Here is a 15382-nt window from a genome sequence, read left to right as displayed (position 1 = left end):
TACTTCTGTAGGTAAATAATCAATATACCTGTAAATCTCCGTACAAAGTCGGGTCATTGTTGAAGATGGTACTGTAACGCCCTCATCATGAAGTTTAGATTTGGAACTTGTAACAAGCTTACTCTGCACTGCAGAGTCTGCAGCTGCACAGACTTTGCTATGACAAAATGTAGTTACACCATAAATTAAAAATACACCGGACGTTTTTTGACGCTATAGAGAGTTTTCGTTATATAGAGAGATATTAATATTAAAGTAAAGCAACTATAGGTAACCAACAAATGTCGACGTTATAGGGAGTGAACCGTTATATCGAGTGACGTTATATGGAGTTTACATAGTATATGAAAATATGATTGGCACAGATTTGTGAAAGTTAGTGCAGAGTTAACCTTAGGCTAATTCTAGCACCCCCGTATGGCTACACCACGCATACTATACATGTAACAGCCATATGGACAGCCGTAACAGTCATTGCCAAAAACATTTTGAATTTCAATTTATTGCGTGAGAATAAAGTGATCTTATGGTTGCTAGATGTTATCTTAAGTAATCTTTTATCAATGTTTATTCTATTTGGCAGGAATGTAATTCGGACCCAACAAACCTCGCGACATACACGATTTAATCTCTTCACCTCTAAAGCTCCAAGCGGCTTCTTCTCATATTCGAACTTTAAAATTGCATTTATCTCAGCTAATTTTGTGCCAAAATTCATGAAAATTGGTTAGGGATTATTCATCAGGATATCGTCTAACAACTTAATATGAAAAGTTTTCCCACTCCACTTCGGTCGGTCGATTAATGTTTGGAATAAAAAAAAACATTAAGAATATTTTTGGAGGAATTAAGAAAAACAACTACCTCACACTACAAGTTAGATTTAGTTTACCGGGTTAGGATGTCTTAGAGATGGATTAGTGTTTTCAGATAAGACACTGTTAGTTAGCACAGATAAATCTGTCATCTCCACATGACCTGTTAGCCGTGACCGCTAGATTGTCGTGCTTAGCAGACCACGGTAATAGCGAACTGTCTCAAGCTGCTCATTCCATGCCCAACCACTAAAGCAAGTGTCTGGAAAAATGTTTCCACTCCTACTGATAATCGTCACGCAAGTTTCAGCCGATTTCACCACTGAGGAAATACAATTTCTGAACGAGCTGCCTTTAGAAAAGCTGTTGAGGCTGAAGTCATCACTACAAGATATGGTCACTGCGCGTTATGAGAATGTTACGATGGCGCCAACGCCTTCGTATTTGGAGCGATTTGGGGCTCAGGCTATGGCTGTAAAAGCACCGCCAATAAAGAGAGGAGATTATGAAGAAATCGAGCATAAGAAAGAAAGTAAGATCAGTCATTTATTCTCAATGTCTGTGACGACGTTGGCATTCCTGGCTTTCGGGGGTTATCTACTTTGCCTTATAGTACAAGCCGTGAAGGCTAAGCAGCAGTATCCGTTTCCGACTCCAGCGGCGCCGACGCCGCAGACGTTTGTGTTAAGCGCGGGGATAAAGAAGAGACCGCAGAGTCAGTTCGCGAGTTATGGAAGGAGAAAGAGGGAGAGTAGAGAAGTGAGGAGGCTGAGGAACGTGGAGTTACCGCCGGAGGAGCTGTTCTCGGCGCTGGTGCAGTTGTGTGAAGGATACGCGAAGTGGAGTGAAGGAACAAGCCCTGGATTATAAAAATATTTATACATTCGCGATGGTGTGATTAGTGGTTTGTTGTTTGAGTCTTACGGACAGCTAGAGCGATATTTATTTATATTTATTGTTTTGAGTCTTGTCAATTACATAGTAGATACGTAACGATATTGATGAAGCTAGTAAGTGGGTATCTATTTAACGTTATCTCGATGGTATTAACCTAAAATTGCAATTTTAATAACTCTATAATTGTGATTGACTGATTGAATCTTCGCTTTTAATTTTGTTTTTTTGCCACTAAGAATCGGACCTGTAAAGCGTCTAAATAATTTCTAATACTTACTTACTTACTTAATATTTTTATTGTATCAAAACTGACAGTTCTTCAACTAATGTCCGTTGCAACTTAGCCTCACTCAACCAATAGCATCCCAAAGGTTTTCCGTAGGAAACTGAATACCCGTAAAGTAATAGCTATCAAAGTTACCCCTAGGTATCCCTTCATTCTTACAAACCCAGCTAAATGATGGTTGATAAAACTACTTTACCATAAATTCGCCTTTACTGCGTAAATTCCCACCCAGCTAGGTTATTAACTCGTTTTTATTGATATTTCTATCTTCTGTTTGGGTACTATACAAAAATATGCACTCAGTTTTATTGTAATTTAATTGAAATGATTTTCTTTTTAATAATTCACATTTGGTAAGATACTTTTTAGGGTTCCATATCCAAATGGCAAAAAAACGGAACCCTTATAGATTCGTCATGTCCGTCTGTCTGTCCGTTTATGTCACAGCCACTTTTTTCCGAAACTATAAGAGCTATACTGTTCAAACTTGGTAAGTAGATGTATTCTATGAACCGCATTAAGATTTTCACACAAAAATAGAAAAAAAACTATAAATTTTAGGGGTTCCCCATACATAGAACTGAAACTCAAAAAAATTTTTTTCATGAAACCCACGTGTGTGGTATCTGGATAGGTCTTCAAAAATGATATTGAGGATTCTAATATAATTTTTTTCTAAAGTGGTAAAATGTGTGTGTTTATATTAGTAGGTAGGTATAAATACACACAACTTTTTCTATTATTGATGGTAAAAATTACTTTATGTCTAGTGGATGATTTCATTCTTTTTCCACATTTTGTGCATTAAAACTAAGTTACAATAATTGAAATTTTATCAAATCAATGTCACCACGTGTTTACGGTAAAGCTGCGTTAAAATAAAACCCCTCATTTTGGCCCATTCGCTTTTTTTTTCTTTTATTATTTAGGGACTTACAATCCTTAATGATTATGATAAAATGCGTAGTTCTAATCGTTCGCAAGTAGCTTTTAGTTTTTATGTTAACAGATGCAAAGATAATTTGGAATACATAGAGGTGCATTGTCAAAGAAAACTTTGTATCCACAGCTTTACTGCCATCTTTCGACACATGATTAAAACTTTTAGAACGTCATTTGACTTTGATCCTTATTCTTTCATGATATGTGTCAAATTTGTCGAATATCAAAAAGTGCCGACAAGGAACAACATGATTCGGCCCTGAATCGCTGTCAAACTTCGGTTTTGTAGGTAGTTTCCTTTCTGTACGGTAGTACTATTACTTATTCTGTGCCCAGGTATAGGTGAATTGAAAAATAATTTATTGCGATAAAACTAAGCAGCCTATTTTATTTTTGTGAATATACAAGTACTGAAAATAATATGGTTAACTTCATAAAATACTGCAAAGTGATAATTTGTCTTCTCGCCAGAAATATTGAAAGTAAAAATCGATTTTGGATAGGTATATATATTATAACACAAAATTTTTACAGATTTAGCTTTGCTTAATTGATATACCTATCCGTATTAATTGAAGCGTGGTTTGTAGTTGTTTGTCTGTTGCGAATGCAATTTTCAAGTCTGAGTAGAACATAAAAATATCCGCCTAAGACAAATTTTACACCCATTATCCACACATTTACAATATTCTGTTATTGCGGCAATTAATATCTCTCGAATGAGTAATGTGATTGCAAATGTTATAATACTTTATAAATAAAATAAATTATATTTAAGGTTTATTTATGTAACGGATACCCTTATATCTGTAATCTTTATGAGAACGCTGCAAACCATCGCGTTTCTCAGCAGAGGCCACAAAACACTGCTGTTTACCTCAAAAACAGGAAGCCACGTTGCCTTTTAATATCCAGTGTTGACATTATTCAACTTTACTGCCAAGATATAAGGTTCAAAGCTGGTCAATTCATAATGTTGCTGTTAGTACCCACCTACAATCTGTAAACGTTTTCAAACTGTCAAATAATCGCGCTCGCACCTAATAATAGCTGCGTTGGCTTTAAAGATTCTATTGAACACCCCACTCAAGGAAGATTTGCTTTTATTACTCGTTGGTAGCAACCGCCTCTATAGCTTAAGCGTTAGGGTTTATTTTTGTATGTATTGTGTTTGTATGAAGATTACAAGTATTTTGTTTTGTTTAAGTAAAGATCTGGTAATTACGGCTGCTGTGTTGGGTCTGTCATCGCCTCATGTTTACGGACCGGGTTTGCATCGGTTTGAACTGTTAGAAGCTGATCTGAGGCTAAATTGTGATGTTATAAACTGGCTGATATTTTTATATAACATCTTGTTTTCGTGAAAAATGTGGTTAGGTAATTTAGTGAAGTAATAACTTTATATCAGCTAAAAAACGCGTGGGTGGTAAATCTTCTACAGACACTGTAATTTGAGATATTTCAAATTATTATCAAAAGAATAATTCGTAGTCTAATGAAACGTGTAAGATTAGAGTAGGTAAGCCATACAAGCCACAAGTATCCTCGAGACACTTACGCCGTTTTAATAAGATACGTTTTTTTTAAAAAAAAAAAAAAAAACATTAATGGCTCAACTAATCATAAAATTCAACAAAATTTTAGGTACCTAGTGGAAATTACGTTTTGCACGCCAGGTTCAAGATTTACGGGGTGGTGGCTGCACAATAATTGTAACTTTCGGAGCGATTATTTTCAAACGTATGATAATGAATCAAAAGAATATTTTTTAATACAGTTGCTCAAAAAGTGCTACTTTACGTAGCTGTTTAGCGTGCGGAAAGTTGGATTTCGCGAATTAGTGCTTTTTACTTTTCCACTTGTTCCAATTCATGACTACTTATTGATGAGTGTTAATGTTAGTTTCCTTTAAAAGTCGTAATCAACATAAAAACCTACTGTTAATGTAAAAATAATAAATAATATATAAGCATATTTCATATTTTAATACTTACCTCTGCATCATTATAACACGTTTATTTTTCAATATTGAATATTGAAAAACCGTTCTTAATAAGTTGTCTGAATGGAGCGGAATAGCTGCCGAAACGCCTGTCAAAGCAGACGCGTTTTTTCTTACAGCAAGAATGTTTTAAGTTTCCAAAGGCAACATTCGATATCGTTTTCATACAATTTAAATATACGATACACAAATAATCGTAAATAACGATACTTAGGTAATAATAGTATAATATTTTATATTAACAATTGTTTCTGTCTTATAGAACATGCATAAAAAAAGTACTTGTTGTTTTTCTTATTTTTTCGCAACTGTATTAAAAAACGTCGTTCGCTACACGTGCGGAAATGTCATTCTTCACTCGTCCCGAGTCTTGCCAATCGCCTACGGCTCGAGGCAATATATCTCGGTACTCGTGAAGTAATGAATGACATACTTTCCGCACTAGCATCGAAATGTACTATTACAGTACATATGGTGCTACTTTTCCGCACTAGTGCGTAAATTAGCACATTATGTAACTATGTCGAAAATTTAAAGGATCATATTATGTACTGTAAAACGTTGTACGATATATGTGCGAATAGGTAATTCGCAACTCGTGTCGATTTAAAACCCTCCCTTCGGTCGTGTTTTACTTTATCGCCACTCGTTTATACGAATTTCCTATTTTTCGCACTTGTATCGTAAATAACTATTTCAAAACCTATCGAATAATATATATTTTTTCACTTTTAGTTAGGTACATTTACGAGTGCCCCTCCCAAGAAAATATTTTTATAAATTTAAATGTCTAAACTAAGCCCTACTACTACAACTAAGCAACCCTAAAAAGCAATTAAGCATCTACAAACGTTATTAAACTTTATAACCTGCTTTTACTACCAATATTATAATACCTATTTAAAGGCTTGAAAGTGCTTTTCCTAAGGATGTACACCCTATTAGTATTTAAGTATCTAATCTATATAATTTCATTAAATAACGGTTGTAATAACTAACTACCCAATGTGCATAGAATGAGAAGTCAAATAATTGAAAGACATAAAAATAGTGAACCTCTGGCATCCTTAACGTCGTCGGTGGTGAGATAAGGGGGCCGCACACATGTCCCGGGATGGCGACGGGTCATGTAAACACTTCAGGGGTGCTATTTGACTCGCTAAATTGACGTATGCAGGCGTCTCGTTATTGAGTATCGTAATGTCTAGTTGTGACCTAGTCGAAGGTGCACAACCTATAAATAAGGTCAAATACGGCGTTCTCTGAACAAAAGATTTCCTTCGGCAGTATTAATCTTAACATTCCTAAGATGTAATTAAAAAGTGGAACCACCCAGATTTTTAATGCAGGTGGGGGGTGGGATGTAAAGGCTATCATCGTCGGCGACATTGTTTAGGTTCTAAGTCAAGTTTGGTATTAACTATTTTCAACTAAATCAAAGATGTAGACGTAAACACATCTAAATTGGTTGAGCTGTTATTGATTCCCCATACAAAGATACCCAATTTCTATCGCTGGTATTTTGAAAAAATTGCATCTCGCCGTTTTCCACAGATTTTCGAGTGACGAAATCAAGCGCTCGAAATCAAAAAATCGGCGCTCTGCCCGCGTAGCCAAAGTGCATATCGTTCACGCTCCGTGGCGAACGAAACGCAACTGTCACAGTCGCACTAATATGGAAGAGTGATAGAGAGAGATGACTACGCTACACTACGGAGCGTTGACGATTGTAACGTTGGCTACGCGGCCTGGTCTCCCTTACCTGCCCCGGTGACAGGCATCCTCATTCCTCAGCTCTCATTCCTCATTCCTCAGGCAGCCAGATTCACGCCTCATCACCAACGTTGGCAATAGAAACCATGTACCTTTACCGTGTGTGCTATTTAAACTAGCACCGGTACTTGAGGTACTTAATCCACCCGTTTTATGCCACCATATTATTATAGTACGTCTGTTTCACGTACTAATATGCCTGCCATCGGTGTAAACCGTGTTTAGGTCAGAGGTTTACCTTCGTGACTAAATTGAATTCCACTGAAATGCCTCGTAAAACGCACTTCGTTCAAATCGAATGTCATATAAGGGGTATAAGGACCCATTTCAGTTAAGTATCCATGTCGTATATTTAATAGATGACTAAATATAGACATTAGTGTTTGCAGTAAAACGTGTGCAGTAGTGTAAGATGATTTAATTTTATTTATAGGTATATTGTGATCCTAGTTTTGATATTATTTATTTTATATTTTGCTCAAGCTTAAGCAAAGAGTATTTGGTATAGAGGCGTATTGCCAAAGTAAAATAGGTCTTAGAATGACATATAGCTATTTGACCCAGGATGTACTTTCACTGATATGTGTTAAATATCAAATGGTGTCGCCATCCACTCGAGTACAGGCCAAACTGGCCAAAGGTATATCGCCATCTATTCGAGCATACATTTTTCTTGATTTCTCGAGGCATGTTTTTTTCTTAAGACTTTATTTAAGTTATACGGAGTTATACATATCTTTGGCTCAAGTGAAGGGGAGTGTGGCTGCTGAATTATACGCACAAGAAAGTAGAGACTGGTAGAGAATAAAGAATATTTCCGTGTAAAAATTGATTCTAAAGGTCGGTTTGTCGATGTAAGGACTCTGTTTCCCTTTCCGTATTATACCCACGGCAATGTTTGTATGAAAAATTACATCAAACGTACCTATAGAGATCATAACATTTGGAATAAGAAAAGAAAGCGAAATACCATTGGTCACAGAACACAAATGCATGGTATTGCGTGCTAAGTCGCCGGTCGTTCAAGCGAGCTATCGTAACTCGCGACTAACGAGATCCATTGCCTTTGCATAACATAACTGCAGTTCATTTACATCCTAGTTATAACAGTGTCGTTCATGTCTGTCGTCAAATAAGCGGACAATCGTTTGAGAGAAAACGCCAATCGGAACTTCAATAATGTATGGAAATTGTCGCGTGACATTTTTAGTTTTCGTTTGGCGTTTGTCGATGTACGATTGTTAGGGCTGCCATACGTCCCGTATATACGGGACTGTCACCGTATTGAAGTATCGTATTTTTACCCATACCGTTTTTGTCCTGTAAATCAATACTACTGCAGAATATCTACGTAAATAAATGGTCACAATCATCTCTGTTTAACCGCATTGTTTCTATACCTATGAGAGTTTAATCTATGAGAATATGTATTTGCACCCGCCCCCCCTAACGCCATTACTACCCCACTGTCCCGTATCTGTTCCCAATAATTATGAGAACCCTAACGATTGTCACATTATTGTTTAGTCCTCACCTCAGACTAAGGGTATTGCATTGCAATGTAATTGGAGGTCAAATGATTGCCGGGTAGGTAACTATTATACAGTATACTTTAATTTATTTATTTATTTAACCTTTATTGCACAATACAAAAAAAGTACAAATGGCGAACTTAATGCCTTAAGGCATTCTTTACCAGTCAACGATTGGGCCAAACAGAAACTTACAATTGGTGCGGTACAAAAGAAAATCAGTACATAGAGATAAAAGTCACTATCTAAATACTACTATTATAAATAAACATGCATAAATACATACACATATATATATATGTATATATTTGAAATATTGTACCCATTTAAAACCGTCATATAGTCTTACAATGTTGGTGTACGTCCGAAAAGTATTTACGTAATTGGCGTTTTAAGGAAGATTTGCTCTGTGCTTGTCGTATTGGGAGAGAGAGGAAGTTTAAGACTCCTAGAGGTACGAAGGCCGCAACCGGGACGAGGTGTTACAAATTGAAATTTTGATTTAAGGTAAGCTGGTGCAGCTGGATCAAAGAGGATGGTATAAAGCATGCAAAGTATTCTAGACGACCGACGCTCGCGGATCGGGAGCCAGTTTAGTTTGCGGCGGAAATCAGAAACATGGTCATACTTTCGGAGCCCGTAAATAAATCGGATACAATTATTGAGCAATCGATCTAATTTGTTAAGTAACTCCTGACTAATTTTGGAATAACACACGTCACCATAATCTATGACAGACAATACTAATCTTTAATCTAGAGCCGTTATCCTCACGACCCTGAAAGCTTGTACCTACTCGTAATAGACCTTAGCACTTGAATCCACTATGAACCTAGTAAAAAAGAGTTAAATAAAACCATTGAACCATACCGTATACCGTATTATGAAACCCCGTCTCCTGTTTCTTTCTAGTGAAATCGAACCCATTGAAATTAATTTATATGTTAATACATTTTTTTTTTATAATTTTTTAGTTAAAGTTGTGTTAATTAATTAATAAAGTTAGGGAACTTAAATCTCACAGTTGTAATCCAAACTGATACGAAATTTTAGTCAGTTTAGTAGACCATTTCTAAATTAAATTTACTGTATTTTTTTAGGAATCTAAGTAAGAACAAGAACTTAAAAAGTAACAAGGTACTTTTATAAATATAGGTTCTTATTTAACTAACAGTTACTCAACGGTACAAGCAATCGTCATGAATCAAAATGCGTATGTAAATGTGGCCAACGATTCTAAATTTTACACACCCGACCTTTATTCGAAAACGCAATCGCTTTGTCAAGAGCTAGTTAGACCTAGTCAGATCCATATAACAAGACCACGACTACAATAAGTTACTGTTATGAACATAGCTCTAAGGAATTATAATACCAAATGACTATGCATACAACTACAGATATAAATACACGTAGATTACATAGGTGTGCAATTGCATACGCGATACAAGACTAGCACGGACACATGTCCACTTAGGCACTACATTAAGCAACCAACAATAAATATATCAGGCAACAAAATACATCGCGCGCACTGTTGACAAATCCCGCAATAAAATATAAGCATTTACAATAAAATTAATTATTATTTACATGGTACGGTGGGCTCGCGGGCGTGGGGTAGAATTGAGTGGACATGACTAAGAGTCGGACATTAAGCAGCCGTAGTAAGTAAGGTATGTATTTTGAATAAATTACAAAAAAAATATGATTACGTATAAAAAGAATAGTACACCTATTCAGAGTAGTACATCTAAGAATAGTACATCGTAAAAAATATACTGGCGGCATAAAAAGGGACTAAAAATTATGTTTGTAGGTATTACATTTTTTCAGGTTTTTTTAGCTATGAGGTGTTAGATGTTTTTTAGGATACCGTAGTCAACTAGGAACCCTTATAGTTTCGCCATGTCCGTCTGTCTGTCTGTCTGTCTGTGCGAGGCTTTGCTCCGTGGTAGTTAGTGCTCGAAAGCTGAAATTTGGCATGGATATATAAATCAATAAAGCCGACAAAGTCGTACAATAAAATCTAAAAAAAATTTTTTTTTTAGGGTACCTCCCCTACACGTAAATTGGAACTGAATTTTTTTTTTTGCTTTAACCCTATAGTGTGGGGTATCGTTAGAAAGGTCTTTCAAAACTAATAGGGATCTTTATCAAACATCTTGTGATAAAGTGAATATATTCGGAGATAATCGCTCCGAAAGAAAAAAAAAAGTGCCCCCCCCCCTCTAACTTTTGAACCATAGGCCCAAAAAATATGAAAAAAATCGTGGAAGTAGAGCTTAAGAAATACATTAAATGAAAACTATAGCGGAGATGATCAGTTTAGCTGTTTTTGAGTTATCGCAAAAAGTTTCCCCTTCATAGTAAAAAGACTTATTTACTTTAATTAGGTACTGATTATGCAAATTTGCCTATTTGTTTCACTCGGGTGAAAGGTACCGTTTCATCCCTTGGTTAACAATTTACTATACTTTAAGCTCCAGTTTAGTTTATTGTGACGGAAGAGTAACTACGGAACCCTACACTGAGCGTGGACCGACATGCTCTTGGCCGGTTTTTTTATAATACAATATAACTAGTGACGCATTTGTGAGGTACTTATTTCGTAATGATATTGATAACATAATTGTATAAAAAGTTAAGAAAAAACTTTCCCCTTTTATTACAAGCTTACGTTACAAAGAAACAGAATTTAGCGCTTAAACATAAAAAAAATACCACAAGGCCTTAGGAAAATATAAAAATATAAAAATGTTATTAATAAAACGGCAAAGTTGTCTGGAAGAGATCGCTTTTTAGTGAAAAGACCGCCGCCCGTTTTACTATTTTCCTTTAAAATTTTATTTGTAGTTTTACATGCATGTAAAATGTATAGGTCTAATAATTATTGGTCCAATAAAGAATATTTACTGACTTACAAAACATACGTCCTAAATTCCAATACTACCTATATGTAAAATATCAATAAATAAATAAAATAATAATAGTAAATAGTCGTTGACGGAGGTAAATTACCTAAACCGTGCCTAATCACTTAATTATAAGTCCCGTTTAAGTAAATAATAATGTGCAAAAAGCGTAAAACTTCTAATCAGATTCAATAATAAAAAATCAAATAAACCAATCTAGACGGTATATCCTGGTTATGCGTGTCTCGTGTCAGCCATGCTGGAGGTCCGGGGACCCCGCGGCGCCTGCTTTATCGCACGCTGCGCGGCCGGACACCTCCCCCCGCGTAGGGACACCATCATTATACCACCAGCATTTATACTAATTACAACTGCTCAAATCAAGTAGTTAAACGTTTTAAGGCTTTTTACAAGATAGTCTATTTTTATATTATCTGCTATATTGCACGCGCCGCGGCCGGACACCTATCTAACTCGCGTAGGACACCTATCTAACTCGCGTAGGACACCATTATTTTACCGCAAACATGAATACAAATTACAAGTGAAGTGACAAGGACCCTATTACTGAGACTTCGCTGTCCGTCCGTCCGTCTGTCACCAAGCTGTATCTCATGAACCGTGATAGCTAGACAGATGTAATTTTCACAGATGATGTATTTCTGTTGCCGCTATAACAACAAATACTAAAAACATAATAAAATAAATATTTAAGGGGGGCTCCCATACAACTAACATAATTTTTTTGCCGTTTTTATAAATAATGGTACGGAGCCCTTCGTGCGCGAGTCCGACTCGCACTTGCCCGGTTTTTTTGTATACACCACCCGCCTTGATCAACACCTTTATAGTGAGTTGGCGACACAGTTATTGTTCTTCTAATATTTATGGTAATTACAACTGCTGAAAATGGGTAGTTAAACGTTTTAAGGCCTTTTGAATGCGAAACTAGTCTAGTTTTAAGTTATATTACAATACTCCTCGAATAGCTCGCTCCTCCCGTTAATTACTATCTAGTTAATACTCCACTAATATTTACACTATAATTACTAGTGCTGAAATAAGATAGTTAAAAGTTTATAGTTAGGTCGTTTAATATGCATGTAGCTGAGTTCGATTGCTGTTTTAATGTAAAATTAGAACACCTTACGTGACTCATCAGGACGATAACTACTAAATGGGGCAAAATAAAGTTCAAGATTAGCCCGGATATAATTATTTCCAGCGCTCAAAAATTAAATATACCTGCTTCATATTAGCGCTTTAAATTTCACTCTTGTTTCTAGATTAAGACTGGCTAACTAAAGCGAGCATCCTCATATTCCTCATCGCGCACGCGCGAGTTTTGCGAAATATGTCCCCGCTTTGATATTTTTTATTCGGTTTAGTTTTAGTTAATTTAAGTTAATTATCTATTTTAATATATATCCAAAATGTCGAATCCTGGCTGCACTTGCATCGTGTCCACCGCACAAGTTTACGGCGCAATAACTCGCGGCGGCACCAGGCGGCTCTCCGGACTTTTATTGTGATTTACGCGAACATAACCTTTGTGCCTTTTTAATTCTGCACGATCGGTTAGCGGTGATCGATGTTCGATTGATGCTGGGATTCTGTTGCTTCTGTTTGAGTTAATTTTGCTTGAGAACGCGTGTGCGAATTGGGTCCTCTCATACAATCGGAGTCATGTGTGTGGTTGTAGACGTTTTGCGAAGATAATACTTGAAAAATTCTGTTCATTTTGTAAAAAAAAACTTTCTAGGCTTAGCTACTTTCTCTGTCTATTAGTATATCTGTGTATTTCTGTCTTTAGTATTTTAGAATTTGAACGGGTACCGATACCAATGTAGTAATGTGCTATTAATTAATAGCATATTAATGTAAAATAGGTACTGATTTTTTTGCTTCAATCTCACGATTAGTCTTCCAGCGTGGTCTTTAACATAATGGAACTTTGCATGATGAACAATTACCAACTAGTAACATTTTAATTCCATAAAAAAATATTTTAAAAGAAGTAAGATCGATCTCAATAACATCTCAAGCAGTTATTGGAATTATTTTTATAACCTCTTGCATTTTTCCCATAAAATTTATTCAATTATCTCCACTTCAGATCGAGCTAATTCTCATTATTAATGGCCGATTAAGATTGAATTTCATATAGACTAATGTTTTAAAATACGATTATGCAAATATTATTAGTTCTTAATAAACAGTTTAAATATTTGATGGGCTCCACACGCCGAGCGGCCGCCGGAGTGCTCAAGTAATTACAATAAATACAACAACACATTTGAATCGATCACATCGAAAAGTTATTCGTATTATTTATCGAAACTAATAACCGTGATGTACGGTTATCGGTGTGTATTTTTTTATTTAAATGTATAATATAAACAGATATACGCGTTTGTTGGATATCCGTGGCGAGTCTCACACGATCGAGTATTATTTATGACGTTTATTGGAGCGCCTGCGCCGTATAAAGCATTTCCCGAGGCGACACAGCGCCGGGCGCTGGGGCCTATTCTACAATCTGATCGTTCTCATTCATTTCTGCTTAAATTACGGATGTCGTGGATCTTAAATAGTAGTCTGAGATGAACAAAATCCAGAATTGACAACGTTACGTACAAAATATGTACTTTTGATTTACCATAGGTTTACTATTTATTTATTATTTTGAGTACCTAAGGTCTTCTTTTCGATTTTTTTTTCGAAATTACCTTAGTTATGTTTCACAGTAAGGCAGACATTTGTCCAAAAATGGTACATACAAGTACCTATCCATTGAACTTGTTTTTTAATTCCTGACAAACATGAATGGAGTTTTCGATGAACAGCCAATATATGTACCTAACCACAAGCCACAAAGTGATAAATATTCAGAATAGAATCCCATGCTAAAGTAGTTATATTCCACTTAGGTACATAAATTTATGCAAAATAATGATTCCGTGATGAGATTGAATATTCAAGAGACTTATACGAGTAGTTACATTATGTAGGTACACAACGTTAATATAAAAATATGCAACACTGTTGCAATTAAGCACGTAAATTACACACACAAAATGTGTCTCTCATATTAAAACCGTTTCAGCAAAAGGGCGTATCTTCGCGGCACTGATTTCATATTAAGAGGAAAGGGGACAGCCGATTCTTCATACAAACATAGTCCCCAGTTTTTCTCTGGGTGTCCACATTATGGCAATTATTTTTTCACAATTTGATGTATATTAAATTAATCATAGCTCATGCCCCTTCGTTTGACTTTTTTTAGATATTTTGATTAATGTAAGAAACAGGAGCGAAAAACAAATTCTATGTTATTTAAATGATCTTAACTTTTACAATAATTTAAATATCAAACGAAGGGGCATAGCTGTGGTTGATATACATCAAATTGTGTCAATTATGTTCAGTAATGTTAATATCCGGAGAGGAAAATGAGGATTACGTCACAGAATAAATAAGAATACTACTACGTTTGTATAAAAAGGCGATTTCCCGCCGCTTATCCACTTTCGTTCGTTGCGGTTCTTATGAAAAAAGGGAAAGTTTTTTGGAGAATACCTAAAAAAAGGCTTGGCTGAAACCTTATAGTTTATTGTTTATTGTTTATTCATGCAACACACAAGCTTACAGTTCAGGCACCAAAGCGCTTACATGTTAAATAATAATATTAATAATTAGAATTATTTACAATATCCACAAATAGTTAAACATTACAAACTAGGTACAATCACTCAAAAACATATATAAAGCTGTGGAGAACGATCCTGGGGAGTCATAAAAGACATCAACATCAGTATCATAGTTGCTTAATTTTGCTCACTAAGATTAGAGTGACAAATTAAATATTAGGTACTTACAGCCAACGACCATTCTCTCTGTAAGCATAATTGCGACATTAAATAAAAAAAAATCTATGGTACTATATTTATAAGCGGTTAAACATGGTGCTCGAATAGCTTTTTCAAATGTCAAGTTTAAAAAATAAAAAAGGCGGCAATTTAAATTTTTATTTATTCTCGTTAAAATATATAATAATTAAGTAATTCAACATTAATTAGTCTGTGAAAAAATATGTATTTTTTCCTAATTAACTTATTTACTTGATTACTTAAATTATAATATTTCTTACATTGTTTGAGAAAAGCACCATACAATCCTTGGCCGGAACAGGGATTGCAAGACTCCTTTATCCGCACTCT

The 15382-nt window shown here is 35.5% G+C and overlaps 1 protein-coding gene across 1 annotated transcript; it reads left to right on the top strand.

Annotated features, from left to right (window-relative positions):
- The first annotated feature begins 738 nt into the window (after positions 1 to 738).
- On the top strand, positions 739 to 2220 carry LOC133525677 (uncharacterized). The gene has a single exon (XM_061862011.1). It carries the CDS (start codon positions 1086 to 1088, stop codon positions 1683 to 1685), a length of 600 nt encoding a protein of 199 aa, XP_061717995.1. The 5' UTR covers positions 739 to 1085; the 3' UTR covers positions 1686 to 2220.
- The last annotated feature ends 13162 nt before the right edge of the window (positions 2221 to 15382 follow it).

This window comes from Cydia pomonella, chromosome 15, assembly GCF_033807575.1.
Source record: "Cydia pomonella isolate Wapato2018A chromosome 15, ilCydPomo1, whole genome shotgun sequence".
In the NCBI taxonomy this organism is placed as follows: Eukaryota; Metazoa; Arthropoda; class Insecta; order Lepidoptera; family Tortricidae; genus Cydia; species Cydia pomonella.
Note: the sequence above shows the minus strand (reverse complement) of the source record. Positions and strands in the feature narration are given on the sequence as shown.

Coding starts and splice junctions, on each gene's coding strand:
- LOC133525677 (XM_061862011.1), top strand. CDS start 1,086: ATGTTTCCACTCCTACTGATAATCGTCACGCAAGTTTCAGCCGATTTC.